At 49.4% G+C, this 15,007-nt stretch overlaps 1 protein-coding gene across 1 annotated transcript; it reads right to left on the reverse strand.

Annotated features, from left to right (window-relative positions):
- Window positions 1-508: 508 nt before the first annotated feature.
- On the reverse strand, window positions 509-13,498 carry LOC100759659 (synaptotagmin-15). Its single transcript, XM_027389459.2, has 9 exons — window positions 13,310-13,498; window positions 9,138-9,585; window positions 8,110-8,305; window positions 7,339-7,481; window positions 6,898-7,193; window positions 4,947-5,117; window positions 2,546-2,666; window positions 1,491-1,670; window positions 509-651 (listed from the first exon to the last, which is right to left on the reverse strand). The coding sequence occupies exons 1-9, from the start codon at window positions 13,496-13,498 to the stop codon at window positions 509-511; spliced, it is 1,887 nt and encodes a 628-aa protein (XP_027245260.2).
- Window positions 13,499-15,007: the final 1,509 nt, after the last annotated feature.

Here is a 15,007-nt window from a genome sequence, read left to right on the forward strand (position 1 = left end):
TGGATGGGTGGGCTGCTCAGCAGATCTGCTGTGCCCCTAGAGAGATGTGTGTTGTTCCACTCTGCTGGGTGGAAGACAGAAAAACCCCAGCTTGAAAAACAATGCAGTTGTGGTCTCAACCCACCACCACCTTGCCCAGGTGGTGGATGCTGCTCACGCTACATTCCCATTCAGCATTTGTAGCTGTGTTCCACCAAACAGGGTATCAGTTCTCAACATCTGAGATCCTGTTCTAGGTCACAACCCTGATGATCAGGAGCCAGGCTCCAAGGCCAGGCAGCCCTACAGGTCAAGAGGGGTTAGGTGGGTTGGGAGAGGCTCCTGGCCACAAATACTGGTCAAATCTGAGCTTCTTTGTCACTTTTTACTCCTGCACACAAACACTCATGGACAACTGGCTCAGGCTAGCCCCACAGTGCTCTGACTGTTAGATGAGCTGTCCACACTGTGGTGTTGCATGTAACAGGGAGGACACGAGTTTCCAAGCAGAGTGAGGTCCTGGCACTGTTCAGGACTCTGTGGGGCGGCAGAGTGCATGCCAGCGCTTCACCAGCTCCTTGGGTTTGCGGAGCATCTCGTCCCAGTGCTCCAGCTCCTTGCCTCGGGTGTACATGTAGGGGCCCACTACCACACGGCCCAGGGGGTAGTTCTCTGCAGGGGAAGGAAAGATGTCATGTCCTTAAACACGAAAGCCATGTCACCCTCATCCTAGTGCCTGCACTTACTTCTCTCTGTGCCTCCCATTCCCTCTTTGGAAGGAAGTGGCAAGCTCCTCCTCTCTAACAATGTGCCATCATCAGCATTGTTTCCTCTTCCCCAGTGAACTTGGAGGAGGAGACCAGGTGAGAACTTGCATTGCAGCCCTGTCCTTCACTGCCTGGCTCCCTGCCCCAGGCCATGTGAAACTCAAGGCAAGTTGAATTGCTATGAGAGAAAGCACTTTGTAGAAGGAAGGCCTCTTTCATTGCTTTCTTGTACACTAGGCAAGAACATTAGGCAGTAATGTCCACCCAACAAATACCACTGGGGAGAAGGTCCCAAGTCCAACCCATGTGAACAATCAAGCCCAATGACATTGCTTCTGTAGTCAGGGATAGTGAATACTAGGGAATGGGTAGTGCAGGACAACTGGCTAGGAGACCCATCCAGGGCCTTACATGCTCATCTAGAAGGCATGAAGAAATGCAGAGAGCACAACACCCAGCACGGGAAACGGACTACCTGGCATCTCTGACAATTTACCCAGAACGAGGAGGAGACTATCCTTCAGTCTCTTTTTGGGGTACCACAGACAGAATCCAATTGAACTAAAACTGGGTATGAGCTCCAGGCTTCCTGTGGGCAAGCTCTGTGGCTCTCTGAGAGCTAGTTTCTTTAATCAGAAACAGGGACAGCTCTACTTAAGGAAAGCCATTCACTGCCTACAACTCTAGCCCTAGCTTTAAATTGCTCCAACCCCGTGTCCCCACTTCCCATTCCCCAAGCCTTACTGTCGCCTTCCGTGATCTGCAGCACCATCAGGCTAAGGCTTGCAGTGTCCAACTCATTGACGTCAGCCTTGAAGCTGAAGGTTTCATTGTACACAGGATTGAGAGAGCCCAGCACAGCAGAAGTCCTCTTGCACTTGACGAATTTGTTGTGATTCATCAGGGACACTTTGACAAACACGCCTGTGGAGGCAGTGCACATGTACTAGTGGGCAGGAGAAGTAGGCATGAACCCAGTCCCTAAAGTGGGATCTCGAGCGAAGAGGCATGTGCCCCCTCCCTAAGCACCAGGTCCCCATCACTTTCTGGTCCCCAGCTGCTGAGGCCAGAGGATGTGACAGGAGGAAACAGTTAATTAGTGTAATACTGGCTTCCTTTTCCCTCCTCTGGCTCTGGAGGCACCCGTGCTCAGCTGGCTCTGTTGATCTGAACCTGGAACCACAGCCCAGCTTCCCTGCTGGCAACCTACTGCCTGTTGGACACTCAGACTTTGAGCCTCCTTAAGCTCTGGCTCATCCAGAAGCTTGGGAGCCGGGTGTGGATGAGTTCAGACTTTCTGAACTCCTGCAAGTAACTGACAACTTCCACCTGGCTGGAGGTCATAAGATGAACAGGGTCAGTGCCTGGCTCCAGTGTTCTGGAAGGCCAAGAAGCAGCAGCACTATCAGGGTACCAGCACCCCCAAGGAGTAGGAGCCTGTCCTCAGGCATAGGCAGGTGTGGGGCTGAACCTACAGGAGCCATTCAACAGAGGGACAGACAAAGCAGGCAGGCCAGTTCAAAGCACTAAGATGCTGCCCCGGGAACCAGAGCAGCAGGGTGAGGTTTTCAGTCTGTGCAGAGCACTTGGCACATAATGTAGTCTTAGAAAAGGCTTTGGATGGCAGAAGCACTGGTAGAGGGAGAGCAGGGCAAAGCAGAGGAAGTGCTGAGTGCTTGGTCTTGGGCACACGAAGCACAATTTGGATGGCTGGTGGTGAGGTCAGACTGCCTAGCCCTGGCTAGGCTCTTTAGGAGGGACCTTCTCTAGGACCAGGAGAGTGGGATGGGGTGACTCACTGACAACACCCCTGTTGTCCTGGATCTGGAGACCTTTGGCACGGAGCACAACCACAGTCAGGCGGCTCAGGTAGTCGTTGTAGCTGAGACAGAACTGAAGGTCACCAAACTCTGAAGGAGGCTAGGGAGGCAGAGATAGAAGCATTCACTCCTGTCACTCTGGCAGGTGGCAGAGGAACTGAGAACAATCTCTCACGACACACCTGCACAGTTTCCTTTGTGACCCCCACCATTTTATAAACAGGAAAACAGAAGTCTGGGCATTGGAAGATACTCATGGAATGCCAGGTAAGCATTTCCAGTCCAAAAGACTCAAATCTGAAATGACCTGATGTTCCAAACTCTCTAATGTTAAATTACATACTATGAAATTTGCTTTGTTTTAAAGTCTTATTAAGTGTGTACATACGTGTAGGCAAGCATGAGTGTGTATGCTCAGATGTGCTTGTCCATGCAGAGGCCACAGGGGACTTTAGGTACTTTCCTCCGTCACTAAGCTTTATTGTCTCAAGACAGGGTTTTTTACTGAACCTGATGTTCTCCAGTTGGATTAGGCTGGCTGGCCAGCAAATTCCCAGGATGCATCTGTCTCTACTCCCCAGTGCTCCAGTTACAGGACTATAAGGCCATATGCCAGGCTTTTCATGGGTGCTAGAGATTTGAACTCAGTTCTTCTTTCCCAGTGAATACTCTTCCGCACTGAGCCATTTCTCTAGCCCCATATGCTAAAAATTATTATATTTTAAATTTATTTAACTTTATTTTATGTGCATTGGTGTGAGGGTATAGATCCCCTGGAACTGGAGTTACAGACAGTTGTGAGCTGTTATATGAATGCTAAGAATTGAACCCAGGTCTTCTGGAAGAGCAGCCAGTGCCTTAACTGCTGAGCCATCTCTCTAGCCCCCCAAAATATTTAAAATACTGTATAAAATCAAATTTGTCCATTGCGGTTAATGTGCATATAATGTACATTGCATTGGATTTGGGTCTCCTCCCTCGAGATATCTCATTATGTATATGTAAACATTGCAAAATCTGAAAAAAAAAAGTAAAATGTGAACCCTTCCTAGTCCTAAGCATTTTGGGAAAGAGATCCCTAACCAGTGGTAATGGGCCAGAGCCAGGTCTCTGGTTTCTAAAGCCTGTTTGGATTTACCTGGGTCTTCCCTGGGGCTTGGGGAAGAAGAGATAAATACTTCCCTGGACCTAGGCTTTCCCATTGCTGTGTTCCCTTTCACAGAGACCTGTGTGGGAATCCAAATGTTCATTTCTTTAGAGATAGAGGTTCACTGTGTAGCCCAAGCTGGCCTCAAATTTGTGCTATGGGCTGGTGCAGTGGCTCAGTGGGTTAAGCTCAACTACCTGAGTTCAATCTCCAGGATCAATGTGGCAGAAGGAGGGAAGCACTCCTGCAAGTTGTCTTCTAATCCTTACAAGTATACCACGCCACCCATAATAGATAAACAAAAATGTAATGTAAAAAGTTGTGGTTCTCAACCCCCCAGAGAAGCTAGAACCCTCTTCCAGAAACAAATGGAAGCAGATGTGGAAATCCACAACTAACCATTGGGCCAAGCTCCTGGAGTATAATCGAAGTAAAGGAGGAGCAAAAATATGAACAAAGGAGTCCAGACCATGATGAGGTAACCCATAGAATCAGCTGACCCAAGCTAGTGAGAGATCACTGACTCAGGTCTAACAAATGGGGAACCTGCATAAGGCTGAACTAGACTCCCTGAATATAGGTGACAGTGGTATGGCTGGGGCATTATTTGAGGCCGCTGGCAGTGGGTCCAAGATCTAACTCTAATGCACAAACTGCATTAGACATTCTATATGGAGCCCATTCTATATGGAGAGATACCTTGCTCAGCCTAGACACAGGGGTGTAGGGGGTAGATAGGTGCCTTGGTTCTGCATCAATGAGATGATGGGACAGACTTAGTAGACCTCCTAGGGAAGGCCTTACCCTCTCCAAGGAACAGATGGAATATAAGAGGGGGGAAGTGGAGGGAGCGGGAGGAAAGGAGGGAGGGGAAACTGAATTGGAATGTAAAAAACAAATCAATATTTTTTTTTTTTAAAAAAAGTTGTGGTTCTTCTGCTCAGTTTCCTGGGTGCTGAGATTATAGAGGTATGCCACCACACCTGATTCCTAAATGTGACTTTTTCCATTTGCTCCCGAGTATCACTTGAAGTATTTCAATGTCCTGTGTCTGCTTAGGTATAGGTCCCATCCTCTCCTGTAGGGCCTGGGCCCACCTCCCTGAGCCACTGTAGGATGATGACCAGGAACAGAGAAAGTTGCTGGCCAGGCGGTGCCAGGTAGGCCCTTGCATATCTTGGCAACCCACAGTAATGCTAACGCCCAGTGATATGTGCTTGCTGACCATCTCACCTCTAGGTTCTCGGCTTCCAGGTCTCTCCAGATGACATGGTGGTGGTCCCCTGCCAGGATCTCATTCTTCAGGGGAAATAGCACGTGCCCGAGGAGCTGGTGCTTCCTTTGCCTGTTTACATGGTACACGGAGAACTTCAGCACTCTCTGGGTGACACTTCTGCTGGATACCTGAGGACAGACAGGACCGAGACCAGGGTCAGGTCTGGGAGTAGGTGCCAAGTGGTATATCTAACATGCTGGAGACAGGAGACATGTCTAAACTCAGGTTTACTTAGTGACCCTTCTCAGCAGTAAGGCCCAGTAACCTGGGGAAGTATATGGGTAGACCTGAGCCTTGTCATACAGTGTTTTAAGGACTTATATCCATTGATGCATGGGGCCCTCCTTGGTAGCCCAGTAACCAGAATCTGTCCTTGGAAAGTGTTTGCTTGCAGAAAAGTTATGCCAGAAATCATGGCTTGGTCTTAGGGAAATGGGCTCCCTTCTCTCTGAGCCTTGGCCTTCACAGCTGTTAGGTGGGGGTCACTATTCTTGTCTAGCCTGTAAAACCCCATCTTTGTGTCTGGGTTACAGCAGATGGGCAATTAATTCTGATTTTCACTGTCAGCCCTTCTTCCCAGAGCAGGGAGGCCCCAGGATCAAGTTGGGGTGAGATAACAAGTCAGAGTGCTACAGCAACAAGAGACTGTGGAGTCCTCATCCCTAAATGGAGCATCTTTCTCAGCCCCATTACCAAGGCTCAGGGGACATCTAAGAAAAAGCAGAAAGGATGTAAGAACCATGTGTGGTGGTGAATGCTTTGAATTCCAGGGCTTGGGAGACAGAGCAGTTGGCTCTCAGTAAGTTCAAGAGACTAGCCTGGTCTGTATAGGGCAACCAGGGTAAGTAACACAGTGAGATCCTGTCTCAAAAAACAAACATGAATTTGGGAGAACTGTGTTGGGGAGATTTGGATGGGGTACGTGGAAGGGGAAATGGGGAGGGTGTGATCATGTTTTATTGGAAACATATATATGAAATTCTCAAGAATAAAGAAAATTAATACTAAATGTTAATATTAAAATACTCTATGGCATGTGTGTAGCATCAAGCTATATAACCAAAAAAAGAAAGGGGGGGAGAAAGAGAAAAAATTTGAATAAGTAAGTGAGATAATCCCTTAAAAAACTTCAAACAAATAAAAACCCCTTGAGGTGTGAAATCATGGGGCAGTGATAGAGCAGAGAAGGTGTCCCCTGTTAGGTCTCCCAGCCCTGGCTCCTGTGGGAGGGCCACCGTGGCTGGGCCACACCTCTTCCTAGCTCTCAGTCTCACTCCAGCCCCAGAAATCACATGCTTTCTGGAAGTGGACTGGCCTTTTCTTCCCTCTCAGGCCATTGTGTTGCACAGCTCTTAAGAAATGTTTGTCCAAGACTCTTGGCAGGCCCTTCTAAGAGCCCCTGGACACCTGCTGAGGTTCCCAGGCTATGGTAAGTTTGGTGCCCAGGCATCCTTCCCAACCTTAGACACCAACAGTCTGACACATGGCTTTAGTCCCTTCAGATACCACCAGGACAGGCAGTTTCTGCCCCAACTCATATGCCTGGAGGGTCTCCATTGGGTGTCCTTGCCCATAATGCCCAGGATATTGGGTAAATTCCAACAGCCCATAGACCAGAGCCTAGCATTGAGTAGACACTTTAAAATGTGCTTTCTCTTTCTTCTTTTCCCCAGGCACCCAGGGCAGGAGGAACCCCATCTCTGATCATCTCTCTTCAAGTAAACCTCATTTTAAAAACCGTCTTCATCAGGACTACCTCCTGTAGACCCTCCTTCTGCAAGCAGGGCTGGAGGCATGTGGGTCCTAGAAGGCTGGAGGGCCCTGTTGATAGGAAGCCAGGTTATCCTGCAAAATGCTGCCCCCTAGGAAGCCTGAGGGCACCACGTACCACTGCTCCAGAGGAGGTACCTGGAATATGAAGTTCTCATCAAACTGTGGGTTGCAGGTTTTGCGTTTTGTCTTGGACTGGAGGAAGCGCCGTTCATCAGGCAGCAGGTGGAGCTTCACCAGGGGACTGCAGGTCTCTGAGGGGACTTGCAGTTGCCGAGCCTTGATCAGGCCCACCAGCAACCTCTCAGATTCCTGTTGGTACTCCACGGAGAACCACAGCCGGCCCAGGCAGCCTTCAGGGAAGTCTGTCTCACTTGTGTCCTCTGGGGACTTGTACAACTCTGGGTTGATGTTCCCTATCACACAGGCATCTCCTACAACAGAAGGGCAGGGATGTCAGGCCAGCTGGAGAAAGACAGGGATACGGGGACAGCAGCCAGCTCTTGATGTACCCACATCATGGCCGGGCTACTCATTCTATGCCAGAGCCCCTTGCACCTGAGTCCTGGGAGTACTTACCAGGGTTGGCACTGGAGGTGTAGGGCATGTGCTCTGGGACAGGGCAGGTGTCCTGTGGGACCAGAGCCCAATCTCCACTATGTAGGGGCACCCAGTCTCGGCCTTGGTGAGAAGTGGGTACAACAAATGGTATACTTGGTAGCCTGTCCAAAGGGAGGGAAACAATGTATAGATGGCAAATGAATTATTCAACCTCAGCGCTCAGCCAAGAGGCTGAATGCAAGAGGAGCCAGCAAGAGACAGCAGCATCACTTCTGGGCCTATACTAGGACACACACACACACTAGGACACACATATACACATACAGAGACACCACACATGCAGACTCACATAGACACATAGATATACACACAGAGAGGCAACACACACACACACACACACACACACACACACACACACACACACAAACACACATACACACTCCACATACAGAGTCTCTATCTGCCCATCCCACAGTGTGGTGTGGGAGTCAGAGCAAAGCCTCTGACAACAGTCTGTCTGGATTCTAGATCCCAGTTGTGGTATCTGGATCTGCTTTTTTTATATTCTCTGTGCCAGTTTCCCCAGCTGGAAAATGGCGTTCGCAATGCCTGCCTCCAGGTCCTTGTGAGATTTCTGGGGTTTCTGGCATAATTTCCAGCATGCTGATGGCCTGAGATAGGCACCCTACAACAGAGTGTTTCATTCCCAACTTGCCCCATTCTGAGAGCAAGTGCCCAAGCAAGGCCTTAGAGAAAAAAAAAAAAAAAAAAGAAAGCTCAGAACCTCACCTGCCGGGTGGGGTCCCAGCATAAGGGCAGAGCCTGTCCTCTTGTCTGCTGAAGGAAGAGGTGGTGGCCGGGTCTGGTGTCTCTGGCAGCTCCTCATAGGTGAAGGTGGAGCAAAGTCTCCTCCACAGACAGCAGCTCCCACTAATCAGCAGCAGCAGTCCCCCAATGATGCCCCCTATCACCAAGGCCAGCTGCTCTGAGGCAGAGACCACCAGTGCAGGCTGTGAGCCAGAGGAGGAAAGCCACCCCCATGACAGCCTCACACCTCTGCTCTTGAGAGTGAGCAGAATTGGATAGTGTCCCATCCTGGGAATGGTACATAAGTAGGTTGTTTGCTGGTCTCAGCCCAAAAGACATTTCTTTTGAGAACAGAGGGCCCTGAACTTGGATGTGGCTATGTTCCAGAGTAAAAAGCAAACCCTCCCTCATAAAGCCTCCACTTCCCTGGGCTCCTGCTGGGGTTTGAATATGAGCTTGGGTGTGGGTGCCACACACTTAAGAAAAGTCCAGGAAGGAATCTGTGTCCCATGGCTTGAGAGAGCTCTTTTTTTGGAGGAATCCTGTAACCAGATGGGCGGCTCCACCTGCCCTAGGCTCTGTAGTTAGTGTCCATTGCCCCCACCCTTCGCCCTCTATTCAGGGCAGCCCATGCTTTGGGCAGAAGGTGGCAGGCAGTGAAGCCTAATGCAAAGGGGAGAGAAATGGAGACCTAAGGACCCTTGGACTCTCACAATTGCAGGGACACCAGAGGCTACACCTGGAGGCCGCAAGAAGGCTTCCAGGCTTGGTCTCACTTGCTGGTTGCAGGAACTGGGTAGGACGTTCTCCTGGGCTGTACCCGGTCTTCCCCGGGTACAAGGGTATAGACAGGGTGGTGAGAAGGCGGGGCCGGTACACATCCTAACCCACAACAGTCTGGGAAGGGCTAACCGCACCCTTCACTCCATTTCCGAGGGTGGCAGGGTGAGACAGGTGCTTGAACTGTCACGGAGCGCCCTGGGACAAGGGTGGGAGGTGAGGTCACTTACCCGCCATGGAGCTGCTCCTGAGCGGCGTGACTCCCGCGGCTTCTAAGTCTAGGGCTGCGGCTTGGACGGCGCGGCCGGGGCCCTGGGCAAAAGGGCGCCGAGAGAGTCTGCACAGCAGCCTCCGGATGGCAGGCGAAGGCTGCAGCGAGGTGGCTGGGGAGGCAGGGCTCCAGCGCCCCAGGCCATGGCTGCGCCCCGCCCCGGTGCTGGCCCCAGCCCGGGAGGGGCTCACAAGCACCGCTGCAAGCCCGGAAACCGCGGGCTCCAGGAGGGGAAGATACCAGGCACCGGTGCCAGAGGCACCAGCAGATACCCTGCGGGCCCCTGCCAGGTTGGAGACCAGGGTCACTCCCATTACTGAGGCCTGAGCAAAGGCTTCTCCATCATCGTCTGCCTGTGGGCTCAGCACCTGCTGTCTCACACACAGTGGCCCTGGCAAACGCCTTGCCTGCGATCAGAAATGCACCTCGCTCCTCCACTGACCCTTAGAGGGTTGAGTTGTACCTCCTCCAGATCCCAACCGACTTTGGGTCTAGGTAGACTTTCCAATCCTAGGCCGGCGTTCTTGAGTCTTCCCAGGCGCAGATCTACCTGCCTGATTGTTCCAGCAGCAGTGTGGAGCTAAACTTTAACAAGGCAGGATCCTCAGGGTTCCAACCCAATCTGTCACAACTTTAGAGTTTGCCAATGCCTCGCCTGGGTTAGCAATAACACCTTGGGAATGTTCACGTGAACATCAGGGGCTCTCACAACCTTGGCAGTCTCTTGGAGGTGACTTATAAAAAATGTGTAAGGGATGGCAGCCACTATTAAGGTGACAATATGACCCAGGTGATTATTGACTGGGTCTTCTCTGAACACCACTACCATGGTGATTATTATCTCTCTGCTCTGACTTGGCTCCTGCTAGAGTTTTTGCAGAGGTCTCTAGTGGTTCTTGCCTGTGAGAATGCCCTCCATAAGCACCCTTCTTCACTCCTGTAGAAGTTCCCTGGGAATATGTAACCAGCAACTCTGAGACCCAGGGGCATTTGTAAGAGGGGGGCCTGTGGTGGTTTGAAAGAAAATGGCCCCCAAAGGGAGTAGTACTATTAGGAGGTGTGGCTTTGTTAGAGTAGGTGTGGTCTTGTTGGAGGAAGTGTGGGTGGGCTTTGAGGTCTCCTTTGCTCAAGCTGTGCTCAGTGTGGTACACAGTTCACTTCCTATTGCCTAAAGATCAAGATGTAGAACTCTCAGCTCCTCCAGCACCAAGTCTGCCTGTCTGCAAGCCACCATGCTTTCCCCCATGATGATAATGGACTAAACCTCTAGCCCCAATTAAATGTTTTCCTTTGTAAGAGTTGTCATGGTCATGGTGTCTCCTCACAGCAGTGGAAACCCTAACAAGATAGGGCCTAAGGAAATGGGGGAGGGGGAAGTCCATCTTGTGTTTTATAGCCATAGAAGTGATGTCCAAGGATGAAGCTTTGGCTGCTGGGTTACCAGAGGTGCTGATGTGGTGTCTGCGGAAGGCCATGCTGGGTAGATAGAATGGTGGGAAGGCTCTGCCCTGCTGGAGCCTTCCTTCACCTGAGGCTAGACAGGATGAGTTGTGAACTGGGGAGTCCTTTACCTCACAGGGAAAGACTCTACCCAGTCTCTACCCAGTTCTCCCCAAGGTGTGACTACACTATCTCATTCCTGAATCTCTTCCAGTGCTCTAGGTCCCTAGCAGTTCCCTCCTCTCCTTTCTTCCAGTACCTGTCTTGGCAGTGTAGTAAGATTGGAGGTTGTCAGGAGAACCCAGTTTTCAGAGGGGATCAAGAAGAAGCTGGGGTTCTCCAAGCACCTTATCTTTCCTTCCAGGTATGAATTACATACCTGCATGTGTTAGTTCTCAATGTTGCAAAGCCAGAACAGCTCCAAGGTTAAATGGTTGAGGTGTGCCTTCATGGTGGTCTCTATCTGGAGGTTCCGATGGAGAGTCCTTTTCCAGATGCTACTGACAGTTTACTAGAGTCCCCTCCCTTCATCTTAAAAGCCAGCTGTGCTGTATTTTCTAACCTCCAAGTATGTTTTTTGTTGTTTGTTTGTCTTTGTTTTTGTTGAGACAGGGTATCTCTGGCTAGCTCTGGCTAGCCTGAAACTCACTGCATAGACCAGGCTAGCCTCGAACTCACAGAGATCCATCCACCTGGCTTTGCTTCTCAGGTGCTGGGATTAAAGGTTTGTGTCACCACACCTGGCCTGGGATCAACTGTTTCTTCTCTTACAAGGACCCTCAAGATTGTAGGAATTTACCAGGCAACTCACCTTAATCTTTTCATGTCAGGGCCATTATCTTAATCACATCTGCAAGCCCTCTTTTTGCCATGCAAGGTAATCTTCTCATGAGGTGTTGTGCTGGCTAATTTTATATCAGCTTGACACAGGCTAGAATCATCTGAGAGGAGGAAACCCCGACTGAAAAAAACACCTCCATAAAACTGAGCTGTAGGCAAGCCTGTGAAACATTTTCTTAATTAGTAATTGAAACAGGAGGGCCCAGCCATTGTGGGTCAGGCCATCTCTGGGCTGGTGGTTCTGGGTTCTATAAGAAAGCAGGCTGAATAAACCATGATAAGTCAGTAAGTAGCATTCTTTCATGGCTTCTGCATCAGCTCCTGCCTCCAGGTTTCTGCCCTTGCTACTTTTGATGATGAACTGTTACATGGAACTGTGAGTGAAATAAGCTCTTTCTTCCCCCAAGTTGCTTTTGGTCATGGCTTTATCACATAACTAAGAAGGCTGTGGACAACTTTGGGACAGTTGATGGGTTGGTCACAGTGTCTATGCCTCACTCGGACTGTGGGCAGGACGGGTTCACATTCTTCTTCCTGCTTCCTAGAGCTTTCAGTGTGCCCCAGGACTGGCCTCAGGCATCTAGGAAGGCCCACATGTCCCCTTCCTAATAACTATGCCCATAATGAGGCATGATGTCCTATCTGCACTCGTTGCCTTCATTACTGAGCCTGAGTTGTGCTGGGTCTAATCTGGGTGTTGAGTAGAAACTGATACAGCCCTAGCCCCATGCTATGATTTCCCATTTCATCTGTCTTCCTCTTTGGACTTCTTCTTTGGCCACCAACATCCAAGCCAGTTCTTCCTCCTCTGTTTATTTTTATCATCTCCAAAATCACATTCCAGGTCTCCCCATCCCATCGGCAGTACTGCATGGGCTATAGCTGGGCTCCTCACATTTGACCATGTATCTTTCCCACCTCATCTCTTTCAAGCTCTTCCTACCCCTCTGCATGTTCAGAGTCTGGCTCCATGTAGCTACTCTCAAAGATCTGCCAACATACTGGCTTCCTTTCAGTATAGCTGAAATACTCAGTGCCCCTCCCACCTTCTTTGAATGGGCTCATCCTACTGGATAAATCACTGTCACCTTCTTAAGAGCCATTAGTGAGAGTAGGGCATGGTAGTGCATGCCTTTAATCCTAGCACTCTGGAGGCAGAGGCAGGTGGATCTCTGAGTTCGAGGCCAGCTTGGTCTACAGAGTGAGTTTCCGGGTGGCTAGGGCTGTTTACAGAGAAGCCCTGTCTTGAAAAACAACACAAAACAAAGAGTCATTCACCCCTAGCTTCTTGTTCTCATTGTCCCTGCATTTGCCATGATGACTAAGGGACTCCATCTCTACGGCTGCCATTTATTTTATTCTCCCTAGCGGATTAGCCCCTGCTTCACGGAGGCAGAGCTATGTCATATTCAGCTCTACACCTCCTGGGTCAAGGCTGTGATGTTTGTGGCTTGTGTCTAATCCTGGGCAGCCACTGCTGGGACACATGCTCATGAAGTCAGCTCTGCTATAAGCACCTCCCACATCCAGCCCTCCCATTTAGCTTGGGCCTTTTCTCACTGGAAGACAAAGCAGGAGGCAAAAGGGAACTCACTCTTTCTTGTGGCTCTCAAGATCTGAATGGTGAGTCAGGCCCACTTTAATGCCATTCCATTGAGCCTCAGATTAGCCCTGGTGGTCAGAACCAGGCTTTCAGATGAAGAAACCAAAGAGACATCATGGCTCTTACAGAAAGGGTGGCACTAGACCCCTTATGCCCTCTTTCCCACTGATCAGTTGACAAGTCCGCATAAGTCCCCAGGAGACATGTTGCTTGGTGTTGCCCCTGAACTAGGCCAGAGCCATAAGTACTATGGAGTTTCCCTTCTGTTGCATGAGTGCTCCGAGACCCAGCTGACTCAGGGCCAACATCACACAATGGAAGTGCCGCCCAGGGCTGGCTGCAGCCATGGCCCCATTTCCTGTTTTCCGATCTGGCTGATACTGGATCTCATGCTGGAAAACCTGGAAACAGCAGTAGACATGGTTTGTCTCTTCCATGGCCAAAAGGAAATCATATCTTCATTGGCAAGCACATTTCCAAGGAGATTTGCTAGAAGTCCAAGAGTTTAAAGGCCTTCTAATGCCTGCAGGTGATAAATAATTCAGTGTGGTGGATGATTCATGAGAAAGGCCACTTTCAATTAACCTTAAGAATCAGCCCCATCTAAGGAAGTGTCCCCCTCTGTCACTTAGGAACAGAGAAGCAGGATAAAGGCCACACTGAGAGGCATGGACAAGACTGTGTCTTACATCTGTGTAAACTCCCCCCTGGTTAGCTAAGGTCCCTCTTTATGAGATATGGAAACCCTCTCCTCAGCATTCTTTCTGTTTCCTTGTTTCACTAGGGTGATCTCAGGATTGATTTTTCTAACAATCTATTATAATTTGGGTCATACACTTATCCCAAAGATGTGCATGTTGAGAGCTGGTCCTCAGCCGATGATGCTACTGGAAGGTGGTGGATTCTTTAGCAGGTGGAGCCTAGTGAAAGAACAATAGGTCATTGGGGTGTGCCTTTAAAGGGGACATTGGGACCCTATTACCTTCCTGTTTCTGTCTTTGCTTTTGGGCTACTTGTTTTCCTATGCGTTCCCCTCCATTATGCTCTGTCTCTCTGACAGCATAAACAGCACTGGAGACAACTGGGCATGGATGGAAACTTCTGAAGAGTGAGTTTCAATAAGCCTGTCCTGTTTAGGTTGCTTATCAGGTATTTAGCCACACAGGAGAATGCTGAGTAACAGAAGACTCTCTCTTATTTTTAACATTGTCTTAGTTTTTCAAATTAGCATTCATTTATTATATAAATAATAATAATAACAAATGCTAAATTAAAAATAAATGATAATGTATTTATCGCATTGTATATATGTAAATATATAGAACATATTTTTCTCATATTTATCTTCATTACCCTTTTTTGTCCCCCACCAATACTATCACTTCTGTCTTCATGTCACACATTTAAATCTAGATTCTTCATATGAGGGATACATACAGGATTTGTCTTTCTGAATCTGGCTAACTTTGTTTAAATATGAATTCCTGTTCTCCATGTTCCAGAAGATGCCATGCTTTCATTCCTCATGGCTGAAGAGAACTCCACTGTGTGTATGTATCACAAGCCTCCCTTTTTGAGGAGCTTGAAGGGAGCATATCCCGTTGAGTCAGAAGTCCTCCTTGTCCCTCACCTCACTGTGTGTGTCTAGTTCCATGGCAACTCCTCTGAATGCCAGATAGAGCGGAGGACTCACCCTGGGGTGGTTTCTTCTTCCCTATCCAATTCTCTCTTCTTCTGTTCCCTGACTAACAGTTGTCTTTTGCCTGCACAGGCCAGGGCATTCTGCATTCTTCCTCAGGAACTACTTCCCCACTTCCTTGTCCAAATAGACCCTGAAAAGCAGGTGCCATTCTGCTCCCCACATCATCTCCTCACCATCGTTGTGGAGCTTTTGCACATGACCTAGCCATGACCAATCTGTGTATTCCACTCACCGGTCACCAAAC

The sequence above is a fragment of the Cricetulus griseus genome (genome assembly GCF_003668045.3).
Source record: "Cricetulus griseus strain 17A/GY chromosome 1 unlocalized genomic scaffold, alternate assembly CriGri-PICRH-1.0 chr1_1, whole genome shotgun sequence".
Classification (NCBI taxonomy): domain Eukaryota; kingdom Metazoa; phylum Chordata; class Mammalia; order Rodentia; family Cricetidae; genus Cricetulus; species Cricetulus griseus.